Here is a 19,391-nt window from a genome sequence, read left to right as displayed (position 1 = left end):
ATCAACATTTATTAGAGAACCCAATTTTTGATTTTTCTTGAATCTCTCTCTTTCTCACGTTCTGTCTACTCATTTATTGCCATTGAAGGAAATAAGCGGAAAAAGCTTGATCAAGCAATGGTTCTTCTTGGTTTCTTCTTAAGAATCATCACTTTCACTCTGTCTCTGACTCAGCTCGTTGATGGGTTTCAGAGTCGAATGTTGATGAACAATGGACTTGCTCTGTCTCCTCAAATGGGGTTCGATCCTCTTCATTTGTTTTCATTTCCTTGACTCACAAGTTATTTCACCTCTTATGATTTACTTTCTTATCAGATGGAACAGCTGGAATCATTTTCAGTGTAACATCAATGAAACTCTCATTAAACAAACCGGTGATTACTTATTCGATTATACAGTAAAATAAATTTGATGCAAGATTGATTGGTCATAATACTAATAGTCTTGAGTCTCTATGCAGCTGATGCAATGGTTTCAAGTGGTCTGTCTGCGATAGGTTACAAGTATATCAACATAGGTAAAACAAAGAAAGACATTTTTGGTTTTGGTTACTCTGTTTTCTCATCTCTCTGTTTTCTTATCATTGTCTACTGTTTTTCTCTGTGTTTATAGATGATTGTTGGGGTGAACTCAAGAGAGATTCTCAGGTTAAAGAAACACCAAAAGAAGAGAGATTTTTGTTTTTATTTAGTGTGTTTGCCAATCCAAGAACGAAACTGAGATGTGTTTTTGATGTATTTTACAGGGAAATTTGGTTGCGAAAGCATCAACGTTTCCTTCAGGGATCAAAGCTTTATCAGATTATGTTCATAGCAAAGGGCTTAAGCTTGGGATCTACTCTGATGCTGGGTATACATATACTCACAAGAGGCTTTTGTTATAAAACCCAAATCTTGGTTAATAACCTTTTAGTTGATCGTCGTTTTTTGGGTTTGTTTAGGACTCTTACCTGCAGCCAAACCATGCCGGGCTCACTCGGGCATGAAGAACAAGATGCTAAAACATTTGCCTCATGGGTATGTATGCATGTGGTGTGTGCGTGTTATGTCTGAGCTCAAATCCTAAACCTTGGAGATGTTTTTGTTATGGTGAATAATTCAACAGGGCATTGATTACTTGAAGTATGATAACTGCGAGAACACAGGGACAAGTCCAAAAGAAAGATACCCAAAGATGAGCAAAGCTCTGATAAATTCAGGAAGATCCATATTCTTCTCTCTATGTGAATGGTAAGAAGAAAAAGATAAGCTATGGTTTCTTCAGATAAATTTGCTCTGATGGTGAATCTGAGGTGTAATTGCAGGGGACAAGAGGATCCAGCAACTTGGGCAGGAGATATTGGTAACAGTTGGAGAACAACAGGAGATATCCAAGATAACTGGAAGAGGTTTCTGTTCTTTAACTGGCTTTTTTTGGGCAATTTTAATGAAACAAGAACTTGATTTATGATTATCTCTTCTACTTTTTTTGCGTATTAGCATGACAACGATAGCAGATCAGAACGATCGATGGGCATCTTACGCAAGACCAGGATCATGGAACGGTAAATAGTTTTGTGTAACTAACGGATGTGAGTGAATTTTATTAAGACCCGAGAAAGTAAGATCGGGTAAAACCTGAAACAGATCCAGACATGCTTCGAAGTGGGAATGGAGGTATGACTAGAGAAGAATACCGATCGCATTTCAGCATCTGGGCATTGGCAAAAGTATGAATAAAGTCTACCTGAAACCCCTAAACAGAGCATATGAGTGTTTCCCTACTCTAACAAATGTTGGATTTTCTTCTCTCTTGGAGGCTCCTCTGCTGATAGGCTGCGATCTTAGATCGATGGACAAAGTCACCTTTGAGTTACTTAGCAACAAAGAGGTGGTTGCTGTTAATCAAGGTAAATAATCCAAATAAAAAAAACTAACTACTTAAGAATCTGCTTATATGAAATCCAAAAAGTGGTAAGAGCTTGAGCTGTTTATGTTCAGACAAACTTGGGATCCAGGGAAAGAAAATCAAGAAAGACGGTGATCTTGAGGTATAATGTTCCTCATATATATGTATATGTATGCACATACAAATCAAGAACAACATGAACACAGAAACATAGCATATATGCTGCAATGCAGGTATGGGCAGGTCCGCTAAGCAAGAAACGAGTAGCAGTTATCCTATGGAACAGAGGATTATTAGCTGCAAACATCACAGTTCGATGGGCAGAGATTGGCCTTGAATCATCAGCTATTGTCAATGCTCGTGACTTATGGGCGGTAAATTATGATAAACCAAGCATGCAGTATGCTTTAGAATTCTGCTTCCCTAATTCATACCTGAAACCTTATCATGAACCATGACTATGATGAATGCAGCATTCGACACACTCGGGTGTTAAAAGACAACTATCTGCCCTAGTGGAGCCCCATGCCTGCAAAATGTATACTCTTACCAGACGCAGAGCATAAGATGCTGTTCTTCTAAAGCTACATCTCAATCAAGTGAAACTGATCCGTAGCAAAATACTGGAAGACTGTACCAAATCAACTCCTAGTCAATCTATGTATCATCAAAAATACTCAATCCAAATAACATTATAATAAGAAAAAGCTGAGTTTTGACAACTTCCTCATATGTCACTTTATAAGTAAAACAAAGAAAATCCAGATGTTCGCAAAGTTTTCATCTATGTATTCCAAGTTAAAAAGATACCACGACCAGGTTTATTTCATCTGCCGGCGACATCACATCACTGACAGTGGTCGGAATAGGTAAACGCAGAGAGAGTTACCACCCACTTGGAAGTGGCAGGTCATTAGCTTTCTCAGCCATAAACAATTCGAAATCATTGTGCCTAAACATGACCTCTCCGAGCCAGGAGGCAGCAGATTCTTCATGGATGTTTAGGTTCTCTTGATCTGAGGTCCCTGGCATGATCCAAACTTTTCCGGGGTGCTTGGAAGTCACTACTCCGAAAGCAGGGAGCACAACTTTTGCATCTTGAGGAAATATTTCTAAGAATCACAATGAAAACAAGTTCAAGACATCAAAAAGAGCTATAGTAAACTGTTTTTTTTTGTCTCCTTAAAGTTTGAAAGAAGGAAAATACCTGGAAAGAAAGGTGTCAATGAATGATATGTCAGGAAAGAGACAGATAATGCCTTGACGGTCCGCACTTCTGGAATTTGATATAGCGGAGACCTATAATCATGTAAAGTAAGTGTCATTAACTCGAACTCCAAAAACAGAATGTAGCTTAAAGAAAGGCTAAAATCTGAGAAGATCATACCAAGCAACAGAAAACCAGCTGCGATGAGAAAGATCAGAGCTTGTAAGACTATTCAATCCACGGTGCTTCTTAGCTAGCTCATCAACCTTCAAATGGAAAAAGAAAAAAAAAGCAGCTCCATTTAACATACCACTACAGAGGAGAAACAATAATGCTCTAAAGACAAATGTAAGCATCTAAGGGAAACACACAGAAAGAGCATAACAAACCTTTAGAATAAGAGGAGGCCTATCATCAAACCTCATTGTCTCATTGTATTGGAAATAAAGATGACAGTCCGTACCAAAGCTCCTAAATTTGATAAACGGGAGAAACACAGACATTACCAATGAATCATCAGAACACAAGGAGGCAATAAAAATGACCGAAAATCAAGACTGTGACCTTGAAGAAGATCCGCTTTTGTTCGTGAAGATTTGGATCGCGGAGAGTGTAGGAACATAGTACTGAGTGACATTCGATCTTGTGTGCTTCAGCGAAAGAGGAACTCCTACGGCGTAATTGCTCCATTCTTCGTAAGCAGACCAAATGTCTTTGAGGCCAATGTGAGGCTTTTTCACTTCTTCTGCTTTGTCTCTTGAAGAAGACGAACCGAGACAACTCTGCATGGAAATTTTTCTGAAATTAGGGATCGAATTTTATTCGGATTTCAACAACATTTCAAAAATCACCACCCAATTATATTATCCGGGTCCGTGGATCTGGATCCGAGTTCTTTTGGGTAACTGTAACACATTTAGCTCGTGTGGATAAACAATCTACTCTACGCATTAATCCAGAATGTTAACATGTAATTGAGTAGTTTTTATTTACTCTCCAAATTTAATTTTTACATTTTTCATACTTCTTTATTTTTATACATTTCCATGATTTTTAAAAACTCTATAAACATCTTTCAAAACAAAAGTAATTATTATTCCTATTTACCACGTTTTATCACTAATTAAACTCGTTATTTATCTCTCCATTTCCAATAAATTATGTCTTCATCAACTTTTTTTATGTTCTAAAACGACTTATAACATAATTTTTGTTGTTGTTTAAGGTTTTTAAATACATTATAACATCACTTATTATCTACATAAACATAACTAAACCAATACTAATATAAATAACATAATACAATCAAAAAACATATAAAGAAAAAACAAATTTTGCACAATGTAATGAGAATATCAATTAATTTGATAAAAAAATAAAATCTCTAAAAAATTATTATTTATAAAACAAAAAATATTATTTAATAAACTCAAAAGAAATTAAGTAATTAACGATACGTATTCAACGTATTTATCAATAATTATTTTTTCTGTCAAAATCACTTCTATGTCTGTTTTAATAAAATGCTTTATTTAAATATTTTTTAAACAATTTCTAATAAAATTTTCTTTTCTAAATAACTCAAAAATATTTAACATCAATATTCAACACATTTATCAATAATTTATATCATTATTTTGTTATATTTTTGAAAAAAATATATTTTTGAAGATTTCTAATTTTTAAATAGCTTTATTTACATTTTTTAAAAAAAAATCAAAGAAATTAATGATATGTATTTAACGTATTTATCAATAATTAAATTTTTATTTTTTGTTAAAATAATTTTTTGCCCTCCATTTTAGTAAGTTGTCTCCTTCAATTTTTTAAAACAACTTATAATATATCATATTTGCTAAATAACTCAAAAAATCTTAAATTAATATTCAATGCGTTTATCACTAATCTATATCATTATTTTGTTATTTTAAAAAAATATCTATTTTTGAAAACTTTTGATTTTTAAATGACTTTAATAACATTGTTTTTTTTTTAAATCAAAAGAATTAGCAATATGGATTCAACATATTTATCAACAAATCTATTACTTATTGTCCAAATCACTTTATACTGTCTTTCTTAATAAATTGCATTCTTGAATCTTAAACAGTGTATAATATATTGTCTTTTTATCAATTACTTAAAAAGTGTAACATTAATATTCAACACGTTTATCACTGACTATAACACTATTTTGTTATCTTTTTTGAAAAAAGTTACTTTTGAAGACTTTTGATTTTTAAATGGTGTTACTTATACTGTTTCTTTTAAATCACAGGATTTGACTATATGTATTCAACGTATCTATCAATAATTAAATCTACTACATTTTGTCAAAATCAAATTTTTACTGTCCGTTTTAATAAATTGCCTCCTTAATTTTTTTCTTACACAATTCAACAAGATTTAACATTAATAATCAACACGTTTATCATTAATCTATATCACTATTTTGAATAAATTATCTTGAAGACTTTTGATTTTAATATAAATTACTTTTGAAGACTTCTGATTTTTAAATGACTTTAATTGCATTGTTTCTTCTAAATAATCTGATGATACTACCTAAAACTTGATTCTACTTAAAACTTGATTCTACTTATTGAAATTGTTATTTTTCTAAGAATCTCCATGCCCACATTAGCCTTAAAGAAAAAAAAAGTATATTGTAGAAGGCGATTAGATGCTTAAGTTTGTAATATAAGATTTTTTCTTAAAATTCATCTAAGACCTCTCTTAAACTATTTGAAAGTGTGGTGTAATTTTTTATTATGCATATATTCGATATTTAAAATATTTGTGTATCCCCCGTATATAAATATACTAGAAGATGAGTTTGAATTCATTTGTAAAATGATTAGAAAAATATGGCATAAATAAAATTACCTGGGTATGCAAATTAACGGAGACATGTGGCGCAATATGTTCAAGAAAGCTCTCGAACTTAGATTTGCCTTTCTCACTCATTTTTTTTCCCTAAATTTGGCTAGGGTTCTCTTTTTTATGCTATTTTATTACATAAATATATTGTTCATCACAACCACAATATAAAAGTTATGTCTCACTCATGGAGGGGGACTATATATAGAGTAAAAGAAATGTGAAATTTCAGCGAAGGAAAAAGAAAAAGAAATATGAAAATTAAGGGGAAGAAAAGTGAAAAAGATATTTATTTATTTTTTCTTCAAAAAACATATAAGTACCAGCAGAGATTAGTTCAGTTAAATACGAATGGATTAAATAAGGTGACAGATATAACACTTGCCAAAATATGAAGGAAGACTTAGTAAATATACTTCATTTTTTAATTAACCTTCTCCCCTAGTTTTTTTTGTCACGAAGGCGGTTCTGAACTGGTGCCATTAGGCCCAAATAATTTTAAAAAATTTAAGGGCCCATATTTCTTTTTTTCTTTTATAACCAGGTAAACAGCATTTTAGAATGTTCACTAATCTACTGTTAACGATATATCTTCATCACTTCTTTATTTTCTTTTATAGCACACACATAAATAAAAAATTTCTACAAATACACAAACAACGATTTCTCTTCTTAACTCCAATCTAATATTTAATTTTCTTTTTTTTCTAAATCAAAATATTCACATATTCTTATAAATGTTGTGAGATCTAGCTCTGGTTCAAGATAAGAAGAGCTTTTCTCATGTTTATCTAGTTTTGTATATAAATATTATTTTTAGTTAATCTGTTATTTGACATTTCTACAGGTTCTTTCTCTGTTTTTGTTTGATATTCAACATCTTCAAATCTTCTAGAGTTGCAGGTTATAAACTTTTTTTTCTATTTAATTTCATCAAACAGTATTAGTAAATCGTTAGTAATCTTCAAAATAAAACCTCATAAACCAAATCTCTAAATCTAAGATTAGATTGTCAAATACCATATAGTGGAGTGTATACACGAGGAAGAGAAAAAAAAAAACGGTATTACAACGATTTTAACTCCCCAGAAAAATAAATATAAACTAATCAAAGAGTTTAAATTACACAGACCATCTTAAGATTCTTAACACATACAAAGTAAAGGTCATCCTCACATAATCAGTTTTATGGTTGTAGTTTAAGACAATCGTTTATTGTTCGCCATCTCCATTCTCAGATGATGTTAAATAAAGTTTTAGACATTCTCTGAAATTCGAACTGTTACGTGTATGTTTAAGAGTAGGTGGCTACGTTAATTACAATCAACTTTACGAAGAAAATTGAACAATATCTTCTGTGGAATCACACATCAGAAATTCAGAATATTTTCTACGATTAGAGGATAAGCTATTTTCTACGATTAGAGGATAAGCTATTTTAATCTGACTAAGCTTAAATAAACTATTTGAGTGATTTTCTGATTATTATGCTTACCAGTCCAACAGTGGTCTTTGATTCCTCTCTCACATTTAATTTTTGCTTAATCCGGTTGCTTTCTCTCCGACCACGTTTTTCTTCTTCTTTATCTTTGGCCTACAAAACAAACAAACACCAAATTAATCTGACTAAGCTTAAATAATTATTTGAGTGATTTTCTGATTATTATGCTTACCAGTCCAGATCTTTGACTCCTCTCTCTCACTGCATAGAGAGAAATGTAAGCTAAAACGAAAATCAAACGGATTCACTAATACGCGTTGTTTGATTTATTATCTCTTTAGTGCAGTTACTTTTGAATTTAAATCCATGAGAAACAATATCATAGAATGGTAAAGATCATCATGCGCATACTTATCCACTTTGTCTCGCTCCTGCAAACAAGCAACAAACAAACAGAAAATTTCGGAACCAATAAGTCAAGTTATTTGAATTAATCTAGTTGAATAAATCAAAGCTGACTCAGTAGTTGAGATTCTTTAGGAACTGATCTGTTGAAAACAAACAAGTTTATTTAAGAGACTTGTGAGACTTTGAATTGAATATGAAGATAAAACAGCTTCACAATTCAGTCTTCTAAATTCTTCTTTCTAATAACAATGTAAGAACTTACGTATGCTAGATAGTAACCTGTTATCTAGCATATCCAGAGTCGTGCCTAGAATAATAAAGACCTTAAGCATAGGTAATGAGACTAGAAACAAAACAAAATTATTGTCCAAGATTTGGTCATGAGATTGATCATTTATCCAATTTTACTAAACTATATAAAACAATAAGTATGTCAAATATTGGTTTTTCAAAATATTATGAACTTAGATAATCAAACATATGTTAAATGGGTTTGTATCCAAATCAACACGCAAAATAATTTAATGTATGAATATTGGTTTGATTTACCCAGTTTTTAGTTTAGTTATTTAAGAAAATTCATTAATAAATGACCTTAATAAATTTTTGTAGTAGATCAACTATGATGTTCATTGGATGAAGTTAATAACTCTTCAAAAGTTGTGAGGGAGAATTGTGAAAAATATTCCATCAATCTTGCAGCGTCGGATTTGACATTATAGCCCATCACAATTTTTTCGTGGAACATGCGGTAGGCATGACTGTGAATTTTCGAAATCCATTTTTTCCTCGAACTTTCTGTGGCTTCCTCGTATTTTCTAGGTCCAAATACGCTCGTGAATAAACCAACTCCCTCCAACGTATTAGACATAAACATGAACCCTCCAAACTGCAGAATTCAAGGTAAGCAATTCTTTTGTCGCTCATGTTTTAGATCTGAGAAATTAGGATTTTCTTTTTTCCAAAGTTTCGTGGCAATTCATTTATATATAAGATTAGTTTAATTGTTGTCTCATAACAAAGAAACTATGGAGTAAGTTAGGCCCAAGTCCAAACTTCATAAACCGATCAGCAGGCTGTGTTAGTTTTTTTGGGGTTCTCGGTTTGGTTTTGCTTTATTTAGTAAACTCATCTTAGGCCCAAGTCTAAATTTTATATTGTCAATCTCAAAAGTAAAAACTTTCTTCATTTTGTAAACTCATCTATGTAACTTTCATTTCACCATTTGCTTCAATCAAAATAAGAGCGACCTATATGCTATATGATTATTGATTCTTACCTGAATCTCAAATATTATATACTAGATAAGAATCCTTATGTATATGTGATTTTATAGTTCATTGTTTTATAACCCGTAATAAAACTATATAAACAAAAACTAAAAAATCATATTAGATCATTTGTGAAATAATGAATATCAAATTATCAAATTGTTTATATAGAAATGAAAATAGGTTTTTTTTTGTAAAATTAGCAATTCATTCTTTAATCTTATTAATCTACATGTGAAAACTTAAAAAAAAAAATCTTTCTTTTATTAACTTTATTTTTTAGATAAAATTAGATTTTTCATTTTTGGCCAAAAAAAAAGATTTTTCATTTTTTACTATATGTTTAGTAACATTACCTTTTATAGGCCAAAATAAGTAACAACAGTTGACATTCATCACTCCTCTTCGTTTTAAAATACAAATAATACACAGAAAAAGTGTAAAGCATGCACTATAGTATGTACTATGTCTATATCAAGCACAGCGTCGATTAATATGTATAAAATACACATGCATTTTCATGTTGTGTAGATCACATTTTCACATGGGTGACGAATAGATAGAACGGCAGGTATATTCTATGCAGGTGGGATCCAATTAAAACCATATTTTTCTTTATGTTTTATTTATTAATGGATTATTCAGAGGATTCAACATTTAGTATCTTAGCAAGAAAAAGAAGGTTATGGGATCAGAAAGTCACGATGCCAACTCAGAAAGCTCCAAAGCCACGACATCCCTTCTCCGTAAGTCAGCGTCTACTTTATTTCTTTTATTTCTTTTGTTTATATTTTTCCAAATAATTACAAAAACGGTTGGCGAAAAAAAAATTATCCGTAAATCTTTATGTTAAAAAAAAAACAAAAATGTAATTGAAATTAGTAAAGATATTTAAGCAATTGAAACTCTGTTAAAGAATATCGTTTTTATCCCCGTGATCTAACCAAAATTATTAGGAATTTTTATGCTTAAGAAATGAGAATATAAAAAACACACACAAGAAATACGTTTTTTGTCGTAAAAAAAAAAACAGGTATTTACAATTTACATTTGTCATGTTCATGTGTAAGAAACCAGGCAATATATACAAATACAAATCTGAAAAAAAAAAAAAAAGTCATGCCGTCTTGCCAACTTGTAGGTTAAAAAGCATGTCGGAGTCTAACGTGAGGGGCGTGTGATCATGTCTCACTTTTTTTTTTTCCTTCGATCTTCTTTATATTTCTCAAAGCAGCCAAACGCATTGCTTTACCCCTAATCCCCAATAAAGTTTCAAATGGAAATATATTTTTTAACAAAAAAAATTAGCTTTCTTTCATTCTTGCTGAATTGTTGATGACCCATTCATGACTCATCCTACAACAAGGTTTCAAAAAAGATTCCTTATCTTCTTTTTCTTCATTGCCCTTTAAATACCTTAGGCCTGCACCAAACCATTTTCAACAATAAGCTTCATTTTACAAATCACACAACATCAAGATCAATTACGCAATCCCCTGAAGATGAACATGAGCAGCAGGTTTGAGCAACAAGTCATTTGTTTTCCGGCGGGAAAGACTACTCCGATGGGTTACTTACCTGATCCGGCTTCGATTAACAAGTTCTTGGTTTCGACTTCTTCCAAGAAATCTGAACAAAGTTAGTACCTTCTTTATAATTACTCTCTTCCTATGATTCTTCCTTTTTCCCCCTGCAAAAAATGAATTAAGACTAACAAGGACTGTTTTCTTTTGTTTCTTTTTTGTTATAGGCAACGGAATAAAATCGATTTTTAAAAGGAAGAAAACTAATGGTTTCACCAGTGGAGCTAGAGACCAGACCAAGGTAAGACCAAAGCTAACCGAAACAGTGAAGAGAAAGCTATCTTTAGGCGCTAGGATTCTTCAGGTCGGAGGTTTAGAGAAGATCTATAAGCGGCTCTTCAGAGTCAGTGAAGATGAGAAACTACTCAAAACTTACCACTGTTACTTGTCCACTACGGCGGGTCCCATCGCAGGGCTTCTCTTCGTTTCTTCCAAGAAAATGGCCTTCTGCAGCGAGAGATCCATAAAGGTGGCTTCCCCTCAAGGAGACATGATCAGAGTTCACTACAAAGTGTCAATTCCTTTGTGCAAGATCGAGAGAGTGAACCCAAGCCAGAACACCAAGAAACCGTCACAGAAGTACGTGGAAGTAGTCACGGTTGATGGTTTCGACTTCTGGTTCATGGGTTTCTTAAGCTACCAGAAAGCTTTCAATTGCCTTGAGAAGGCTCTTTCTCTGAGCTTTGAACACAGTGAAGAGCAATAAAGCCACGCTTTCTGAGTAGCTTTGGAGTTTAGAAGATAGACAATACTGTACATACGTACTTCTTTGTTTCTTTTACATTGTAGACAAGATCAGATCAATATGTTAAGCGAATCATATATCTTTGCAAATCTCAATTAACTCAAATGGAAACTCTACAGGGCTCTGCACAAGAAACCATTTCCTTGTGCTTTAAAAAAATGTACAGACTATAGAGCAATGTGCCCAGAAACTTCCAATGAAGAACAGAGTACACAAGAATCATTGCTTACTTAAAGGCTAATTGAGTATATTCACAAGTCCTTACAAGACTCTAAGATTCTTAAGCTCAATGTTTCCCTGAGTAAATAACAAGAGAGGTGAGCAGTCTTGAGTTATATTCGCAGGAACCAAGATTAAATTAACCGAACTCAACACTCAAGAGTTTCGACTCTTGAGACCAATCTGAATTACAGAGTCGTAGCTCCTCGATTTCTACATGGATATTTGATGCATCAACAACTACGCTACAAGGAATTGAAGGTTCATCTCCAACTAGAAGCAAACATGCCTTGTAAATTCCGTTCCCAGGCGGTAAATTAAGCATTGATGATCTCGGGACTGAGATCCTCCTTTCATTCAGCATATCTTGAGTTCTGACTCGCAAGATAAGACGATGTGCCCTGCCAAGGAGCTCTGCTACATAGCTCATATCTCCCGCCGCAAGAGCTTGGCGTACACGTGTAGATGAGACTTGCCCTCTGTCTTTTGAGTCCCCTGAGTCTATCTTTCCTGAGTCTTGCTTCTTGTCCATCACAGAGCTTATGATGTATGCACCGATACCATACTCCTCGCACAGCCTCACTAGCTCCGAGGCATCACCCGAAGCTTTATATCCAAAACGGTAATTTTCCCCTGTGTGGAAAAGGTTTTTGCAAAACAATTTATTTAGTGTTCTCAACATGAAATGGTAACACGAAGAAAGGCGTAAATTGAGATATTTCTTAAAGTTCACCTGCCACAACTCCGGAGACTCTGAGCTCCTTTGACAGCTTCTCCACAAACTGTTGTGGGGTAAGATGTCGCACGCTGGCAAATTCTATCTCGTACTCAACCGGTGCTCTGTTCCCACAATATGAGGCCCAAGAGGTAAGCACCCGTTTTCGATCACATTTGGCCACTATTGGAGCCCTGCTTGTACAAAATTTATTTGTCAGTAGTCTACAGGGGAGAGAGAGCACAAATTCATTTTACAATAAAAAATCAAACTTGATCAGCAGAATCATAAAGCTATCTCAAAGAAAGGAAGGCATGAATGATACTAGAGTGGGGATATTACCTAGGCTCCCAACCGAGTACCTCTGCCATTCCAACAAAAGACAATAGATACGGAGTTCCAGCTCTGGAAGCTTGAATCGCAAGCTCTCGATGGCCAATATGAAGCGCATCAAATTTCCCTAGAGCAACAATACCTCCTGCAACATGAATCTAAAAAATGATGACATAAACTAAGAGATCTACAAATATGCACATCGAAGAAAGGCATTGCAAAACCATCGGACAGTTACGAACATCACCATATATGCTAACATCTGATAAGATCCATCATTCGCTCGAGTTTCTAGCATTACACCTATGCTAAGTATTGTATAGTTTTATCATTTAAAAACTAGAAAAGTGTGACTTTTTATAGGAAGCAGTTTGGATTTTAGGAAAAAGTTTGAATGAAAAAGCAACGAGGATACCTGCAATTGGGAGTAACCCTTCAGCTGGAAGCTCAGGATCATCTTCTCGCTGGCTTTGGAGGAAGAAAACAAACATATAATGAGAATTAAAAAAAGACACCAGCTTTTACATCAATCAGAGACTAAAGACATAACTTCAGCACAGATCCAGATTTCAAAATCCGCAGCTGCAAAAGACCAAAATAACAGCTAGATTTCTAATCCCAATCTATGAGTAGAAAATAACCTGAAACAATTGTGAAGAACTGGGATTTCTCCGGAAGTCCTGCAATGAAACCCAGAGGAAGAAATCATCCGTTGATGCAATCTATGGCTGAAATGACCGTTCGCCATAGCCAGAGAAGGCCTGAGAAAGAAGGAAGACAGCTGCACAATCTTAGCCCCACAAAACCCTAAACCTAATCCAATCGATGAGTGATGATGGTGATCGGACAAATGCTGCAAGACACGCGAGCCTCCGCACAACATGGTCCCGTCTCGAGATTACAGATCGGCCAAGCTCGCTCTCTCGGAGACTCTTGGCCGGAGTTTAGCTACCACTGTGGTAAAGTTTATGTTTACAAGCCATAACACTCGGACTCAGCTAGAGTGTTCGGAATATGCCAATTTTGTTTCGTCTTTCTATTTCAGGACTTCGCTCTGCTAAACCAAATCTACCGACCGATTTCAAACCAAAATTTAAATCGAAACTTGAACCAAATTCGACCTTGAGAATCAATTTAATTCAGTCATGAATTGGATAACCAAATACAAATACTCACCAGTGACAGGAACTTTATCTGAAACATGTAATAAATAATCCAAACTTGAATTGTTCATCACTGATTCAATGTTTTAGTTTACAAAGGGAACACCGGAAGGAACTTTCTGGGCATAATCCAAATACTGGCTCCCAAAAAACTGCTTCAAGTAATGCTCTTCATAAGGTATCCTATCTGCAAAGAACCGCCACACCACAACCGCAAACGCAATCGCGGATATGGGATTACACAGCATCACTTGCGTTCCAACAGACCAAACGAGAAACCCCGAGTAACTTGGATGCCTCATGATTCTATACACTCCTTTCGTCACAAGCTTATGGTGCTCCTCCCGGCGAATCTTTATAAGGTGCGTGAACGATCTACCTGCTGTGATTATCGCGGTTTTGCGGACGCTTTCACCGAGAACAATCATCATAAGACCGAAATTGCTGATCCACCAGTGTTGTTTCAGCCCCGGGAACAGAACAATCTCGATTAGGTACTCGAGAACTGAGATTAGCATTGCTAATGCATAGTGTTTGGTGATCAAAAGTGAGCTTAAAGTTACTCTCGATGGTCCGTGATAGGCTATGGCGAGAATGTATTCCGATGTGTGGAAGAAGATTATCGCAGAGAACATTTGAGTTAACTGTCTGAAACCGGTATCACTAAAGATCTCTGTCATTGATCCTTTACAAGAAGTAACTCAGACCTGAAAAGCAAGCGAGAAACAGACCCGAGAAGATGTTATTCGGTTCCATACACATCCGAGAAAATCCAAGAAATATCATTTTCCTATGAAAAGATTAGACAAAGATGTAAAGCATTCACAAGTCACATTTACTAATGATTTCTTAAAACCAAAATCTCAAGAACTCTAAGCTCAATCAATGCAACAAATCAACCTCGCCTGTTTATTAATCAGCTTAATTCTAAATAGATATTTCTGTGGCATCAGCCTCAAGATCCTCCTACCGGCTTTTTTTCTTTTTAATGTTCTTCTTCACACTAAACTACAATCTTCTTAATCCAACAATCGACTCATGATATGCTTTCAACATACAGTTTCAACATGAAAATTGAAGATCAAAGACAAGGGATTTATATGAATAGATACGTATAACTGAATAGTTATGGCTTTCTTCTTTCTATACTTCCTAGCATTCAAATTTCACGGATTTTTTCAGAAATTTCTACCACAAAGTTCTTCACTTGGGTATTTGTCTTTCTTCCTCATTTTCTGGAAATCAATAGTCAAAAATCCAGAAACGAAAAATTGAACAGAAACCCAAAATAGCCACGAGGATCTGAGACATACCCACTTGAAATGGACGTCTGCTGCGAGCCTGGGAGGGATTGTGCAGGAAAGTCTGGAAATTTCCCGAAACTGACAGTGAGAATGGCGTGGACTTTGACGGAGGGAAGCAAAGATTACACCTTTACCTTTTATTCTTTGCTCTTAGGATAGGAAAGGATTTACTTTTCTAATCACGGAGATCTCGTCTGTTCGATTTGATGTCCCTCCTCGAGAAAATAATCTTGTCTGATTCATGGATGTTCGTTCGTTCCGGTCAAACTCGAATGAGAAAAACGTTGCAGCAAATCCAGAATGTCAAGAACCAGGCTTTTAGGGCTACCGGTTCGGGACGGTCTGATCTTATTTTACCCGGGTCGTATAGGTGGGTTTCTCTTTCTAATCTGCGTAAATCGGATCATAATTGGCATCTAGATCCTGGTTTCTCAAATCGAACCAAACGGTTTGTGCCGGTTCAAATTAGTAACGATGGTTTATTTTCTTAAATTAGCATTTTCGTTTGCAACTTTTGAGTAATTTTAAAGTTTCATGACTCCAACAAACTTGGGGAGACAAAATTCAGTGGTGTTGCATGCATCCAGTATTTTTTCATCCGGTCGAACTGGTTAAACCGCTTATATCTTCGGTCAAGATCATTAACAACATTCCTATTTATTGTTTTTTTTTTGTTTGGTGAAAGACTGAAAGTTTCCAGAATCGTTGCAATAATCATTTTACAATTCCACCAAGCTTATACAACACTATAGAAGTTTTTACCAAAAAGAGAGCAAGCACAAAGCTACACACCTGCAACACATAATAAATTCAAAAGACAATAAGGACCACTTCACAAGAACTTAGACAAGTACACATATTTGTTTTTGTTTTCTTATCTTCAATTCTCTTTTATACAAGTCACGAGAAACGTTCAGAATTACAATGCTTTGACCAGCGAGAGATCAATAGTTCGTGTGGGCACTGGGCTCAACTTAATTCATTGACGATAACCATTGAAGGATTCACGCACAAAACGTACAAATAGCTTTTTTTTGCTGTTCTTTATGGCGTTTTTAGCTCTGTCTCTCTCTCTCTCTATCACTCTCGGAAACAAATTTTGAGACCAAATACATTCTTAAACCCTAAAACCCTAATCAAACAAGCAATACGCTTCAAATTAATTGAGACTGAGCAACAAAAACCCACAAATTAAGTACTCTCTAACCACTTTAGAAGACATAAATCATAGGAATTTCTTCTATACATACCAAATATCCCTAATCAAAGAGCATAAAGGCCAGACCTTTTTTCTTCAACGACGGTCATCCTCTTCTCTTCGACCCGACCCGGTAGCTCCACCCGATAGAGAAGCAAGCAAATTGAGATGATGACCCGGAAGATAATTCCCCACTCTAGCTGCTGAAGCTTCACCCATTGCAGCCGCGGCGGCGGAAGCTTGCTGTTGTTGTTGCTGTTGCTGGTGTCGGACGAAGAGTGTAGCTGGTTGTTGCTGCTGTGTAAACAACATCTCCGGCGGAGCTCCGGCGGCAAAGCTCCATACTTGACCGAAATCAGGCCTCGCCGGAACCGCCCAAAAGCCACCACCTGAACCACCACCACCAATTAACGAAGCCCCCATTGTGTGTCCCACTGATAATCCTCCTCCTACTCCTCCTCCGCCGCCGCCGGAATCTCCCTCCTCCGCTCTCACGACGCGTTTTCCGAGAGTGAAGGGAGAAGAAGTGGAGAGTGAAGCGGTGGAGAAACTCGCCGGAGTTGTGCCAGTTCCTGTGGCGGCTATGATAGAAGGCTCGGCTTGACGGAGGAGCCACTCAATGGTTTGGCCGTCGGATTTGTGACCTAACTCTCTGGTCAATTGAAAAACTCGAGCTGCGCATATGATTGGCATACGAATCCGTCTCCCTCTTCCGTCTACTTTGCTGTGTCGATCCTTAGACGGTGGTTTCTTCACGGCGTTAAGAGATCCTTTGTTAACCGTTGACGACGTCTGCTCGATGATGACGCCATTAGTTCCTGCTCCGTCGTTGTTCGTCATGGAGGGTCGACGGCGGAATTTAGGGTTTTGTTAAGCGGGGATTTCTCTATATCTCTCTCGAGTAGGAGGAGAAGAGGAAGAAGACGGAGGTAAATGATTTTTAGAGAGTAGCAGGAAGCTGGTGGAGACAGGAAGGAGGGCACATGGCTTCGGGGGTCCCACACAGCTCACTTCTGTGAGGTTTTTTAAAAAATGTTTTTTTTTTCCTATCCTGGCGAACATTTTTGTCCGGACGAGTTTGAGTTCACGCGCTGACTCCGGTGTTGACTGTAGTGTAGGGACCACGTCACCGGCAGGAGAATTTAAGTTTTAGGTTTACAATTAAGGGTCCCATCTATTTGGTTGCTGGAATTATTGCCGAAACTTTTAATCACAAACTTAATCTCATACCGGTTAGGTCGGTTATCAGTTTTTAATCCGCTTTACTCGCATATATTCCGTTTTCGTTCCTGTTAAAATACAATGCATATTCGTCTAATAAAAGCTTGAAGTGAATTTGAACTTTTGAAGTGAGTATTTTGTATTGAAGAATCTGATATGAATGTTGACAACTATTACGGATTAATGATTTTCCTTTTTCATGATCATTTTAAGCTTTTGAAATTAGCAGACGGGAAATATACTGTTCCAGGAAAAAAAAAAAGGATTAAAAAGAACTCGTTCTATGTCATCTATTTAAATGATGTGAAAAAAAAATTAGTTTGCAACTTAAACAAAAGTTAATTCCAAATTTCAGATTCCATGATTGTTGAAAAGATAGTCGTCGACTTCGAGGGAATCTCAGGGGGTGGAATAAGAGACGATATCAATGAGGAAATTGATTGGTGGGTAGACTTTACACACACACTGATTACGATTTTTGATTTTCTTACGATTTTGTTTATTTTTTTAGTTTCGCATTATGATTTAGAGGTCTTCTTTTGAGTTTCTAAAATAATTAGCTCCAATAAAGACAATTACGCGCTTTCTGACACTGGTTTACTACCCTTTGCATTCGTGTGTGCGATTTGAATAATCATAATCATAATTCTGATTATCACTACAGATATTTTTTAAAAAATCATTTCAATCATTTGGAGCGTGACTCCAAAGTAATAGTAATGTTCACCTGGCAAATACCCACGATTGTGTGATATGTCGCTGCTTCGAGATATGTTTATTTAACTCGCGACAATAATTTATCTACCTTCTTTACGATATATGGACTGGACATTTTTCTCTCATTCACGTTATACTATATTTTCGTGTCAATATTTGTTATGATTAGGAAACCCCTTTAACACACAAATAAAATGAAATGATTAATGTCGTGCGTAGCAACAAGTTATTCAATTATAATGACTTGATTATTGATAATATGTCGTTGTTAACATGCCCATACAATCATGAGTCCGGATATCCTTCTCATATTTTTTTTTTAACAATGATATCCTTCTTTTTTATTTCTTTCTTCAAATGATATCCTTTGTTAAAAATGATATCCTTCTCATTAAAGTACACCCAACTAATATATTTTTAAAAAATAACAGATTACAACACGACAAACTGCGAGAAGTTTTTTTATCCCAAAAAAAAAAAACTGCTAGAAATCTTCAAATAACGACTCACCAGTGGGGAACCAAACTAGAGGCATATGCATGGATACATTGTTGTGACATTTAGTTGATATGAATCGTATGCATGATTCAAATTCAATTATAGTAGTTAGTAAAAAAAAAATGGTTCACAGAAAAAAATACTTATCCATGACCGGCTCTTTTTAGAGCTATATTGAGCGATTAGTTGGGACTACCTTAAATAAGCATATAGTAGGAGTATATGTGTTAAATGATTAGTTATGGTCTTATGGGGTAGCTTGATAAATGCATCGATAATTAGTAAATTTGAAACCCTCATTGTTAATGATCACCAAATACCAAACAATGGGGTTTTTATTATTAAATAGGTCTACGAATCATTTGACAATTGTCAAATGTGTTAAACAGCTGGAGCCCATTCTCGTTTTTTAAATATATGAGTAATTACTATAATTATAGATTGTGGACGAAAATACAAGAAAGTGACACTTCTGCCAAAAGAGAATCAACTCGTGTTTCATACAACCATCTTCCTTTTTTTTTCCTAGTTTTCACTTGGCGATGCCTTTCTAGATTTTCTTCGCTTACTCACCAATCAGAAGTATCCACGTCATCTCATA

At 35.2% G+C, this 19,391-nt stretch overlaps 6 protein-coding genes across 7 annotated transcripts; 2 read left to right on the top strand and 4 right to left on the bottom strand.

The window, feature by feature from the left end:
- Positions 1-2,605, top strand: LOC18017735 (alpha-galactosidase 2). Its single transcript, XM_006399265.2, has 14 exons — positions 1-239; positions 316-374; positions 461-517; positions 613-647; positions 746-849; positions 941-1,016; positions 1,105-1,229; positions 1,304-1,387; positions 1,479-1,543; positions 1,626-1,708; positions 1,798-1,888; positions 1,980-2,029; positions 2,121-2,261; positions 2,361-2,605. The coding sequence occupies exons 1-14, from the start codon at positions 118-120 to the stop codon at positions 2,451-2,453; spliced, it is 1,185 nt and encodes a 394-aa protein (XP_006399328.1). The 5' UTR covers positions 1-117; the 3' UTR covers positions 2,454-2,605.
- A 40-nt stretch (positions 2,606-2,645) lies between these two features.
- LOC18017734 lies at positions 2,646-3,896 on the bottom strand. The gene is made up of 5 exons (XM_006399264.2): positions 3,659-3,896; positions 3,484-3,565; positions 3,275-3,360; positions 3,095-3,186; positions 2,646-2,999 (listed from the first exon to the last, which is right to left on the bottom strand). The coding sequence occupies exons 1-5, from the start codon at positions 3,880-3,882 to the stop codon at positions 2,773-2,775; spliced, it is 711 nt and encodes a 236-aa protein (XP_006399327.1). The 5' UTR covers positions 3,883-3,896; the 3' UTR covers positions 2,646-2,772.
- A 6,645-nt stretch (positions 3,897-10,541) lies between these two features.
- LOC18017733 (GEM-like protein 4) lies at positions 10,542-11,499 on the top strand. Its single transcript, XM_024156417.1, has 2 exons — positions 10,542-10,732; positions 10,845-11,499. Exons 1-2 carry the CDS (start codon positions 10,597-10,599, stop codon positions 11,381-11,383), a joined length of 675 nt encoding a protein of 224 aa, XP_024012185.1. The 5' UTR covers positions 10,542-10,596; the 3' UTR covers positions 11,384-11,499.
- Positions 11,500-11,636: 137 nt separating this feature from the next.
- On the bottom strand, positions 11,637-13,635 carry LOC18017732 (FAD synthetase 2, chloroplastic). Of its 2 annotated transcripts, none has more exons than XM_006399262.2 (5): positions 13,331-13,635; positions 13,105-13,157; positions 12,699-12,834; positions 12,375-12,550; positions 11,637-12,274 (listed from the first exon to the last, which is right to left on the bottom strand). In XM_006399262.2, the coding sequence occupies exons 1-5, from the start codon at positions 13,570-13,572 to the stop codon at positions 11,781-11,783; spliced, it is 1,101 nt and encodes a 366-aa protein (XP_006399325.1). In that variant the 5' UTR covers positions 13,573-13,635; the 3' UTR covers positions 11,637-11,780. The 2 variants fall into 2 exon arrangements, with proteins under 2 accessions (XP_006399325.1, XP_024011979.1); XM_024156211.1 differs by having other exon boundaries at positions 12,699-12,847; positions 13,331-13,630.
- A 162-nt stretch (positions 13,636-13,797) lies between these two features.
- LOC18017731 (protein-S-isoprenylcysteine O-methyltransferase B) lies at positions 13,798-15,450 on the bottom strand. Its single transcript, XM_006399261.2, has 2 exons — positions 15,166-15,450; positions 13,798-14,559 (listed from the first exon to the last, which is right to left on the bottom strand). Exon 2 carries the CDS (start codon positions 14,530-14,532, stop codon positions 13,939-13,941), a length of 594 nt encoding a protein of 197 aa, XP_006399324.1. The 5' UTR covers positions 14,533-14,559; positions 15,166-15,450; the 3' UTR covers positions 13,798-13,938.
- Positions 15,451-15,811: 361 nt separating this feature from the next.
- Positions 15,812-17,563, bottom strand: LOC18017730 (transcription factor TCP21). Its single transcript, XM_024156860.1, has 2 exons — positions 16,442-17,563; positions 15,812-15,948 (listed from the first exon to the last, which is right to left on the bottom strand). The coding sequence occupies exon 1, from the start codon at positions 17,192-17,194 to the stop codon at positions 16,451-16,453; it is 744 nt and encodes a 247-aa protein (XP_024012628.1). The 5' UTR covers positions 17,195-17,563; the 3' UTR covers positions 15,812-15,948; positions 16,442-16,450.
- Positions 17,564-19,391: the final 1,828 nt, after the last annotated feature.

Source organism: Eutrema salsugineum, unplaced genomic scaffold (assembly GCF_000478725.1).
Source record: "Eutrema salsugineum unplaced genomic scaffold, Eutsalg1_0 scaffold_2, whole genome shotgun sequence".
Taxonomy (NCBI): Eukaryota; Viridiplantae; Streptophyta; class Magnoliopsida; order Brassicales; family Brassicaceae; genus Eutrema; species Eutrema salsugineum.
The sequence above is the reverse complement of the archived record's forward strand: the minus strand, read 5'-3'. Positions and strand labels throughout refer to the sequence as shown.

Coding starts and splice junctions, on each gene's coding strand:
- LOC18017735 (XM_006399265.2), top strand. CDS start 118: ATGGTTCTTCTTGGTTTCTTCTTAAGAATCATCACTTTCACTCTGTCT. Junction 1,017..1,104: donor CTAAAACATTTGCCTCATGG/GTATGTATGCAT, acceptor ATAATTCAACAG/GGCATTGATTACTTGAAGTA. Junction 1,388..1,478: donor ATCCAAGATAACTGGAAGAG/GTTTCTGTTCTT, acceptor TTTGCGTATTAG/CATGACAACGATAGCAGATC.
- LOC18017734 (XM_006399264.2), bottom strand. CDS start 3,882: ATGCAGAGTTGTCTCGGTTCGTCTTCTTCAAGAGACAAAGCAGAAGAA. Junction 3,566..3,658: donor AAAAGCGGATCTTCTTCAAG/GTCACAGTCTTG, acceptor TATCAAATTTAG/GAGCTTTGGTACGGACTGTC. Junction 3,187..3,274: donor AGCTGGTTTTCTGTTGCTTG/GTATGATCTTCT, acceptor ACATGATTATAG/GTCTCCGCTATATCAAATTC.
- LOC18017733 (XM_024156417.1), top strand. CDS start 10,597: ATGAACATGAGCAGCAGGTTTGAGCAACAAGTCATTTGTTTTCCGGCG. Junction 10,733..10,844: donor TTCCAAGAAATCTGAACAAA/GTTAGTACCTTC, acceptor TTTTTGTTATAG/GCAACGGAATAAAATCGATT.
- LOC18017732 (XM_006399262.2), bottom strand. CDS start 13,572: ATGTTGTGCGGAGGCTCGCGTGTCTTGCAGCATTTGTCCGATCACCAT. Junction 12,835..13,104: donor AGGGTTACTCCCAATTGCAG/GTATCCTCGTTG, acceptor TTCATGTTGCAG/GAGGTATTGTTGCTCTAGGG. Junction 12,551..12,698: donor GTACTCGGTTGGGAGCCTAG/GTAATATCCCCA, acceptor TTGTACAAGCAG/GGCTCCAATAGTGGCCAAAT.
- LOC18017731 (XM_006399261.2), bottom strand. CDS start 14,532: ATGACAGAGATCTTTAGTGATACCGGTTTCAGACAGTTAACTCAAATG.
- LOC18017730 (XM_024156860.1), bottom strand. CDS start 17,194: ATGACGAACAACGACGGAGCAGGAACTAATGGCGTCATCATCGAGCAG.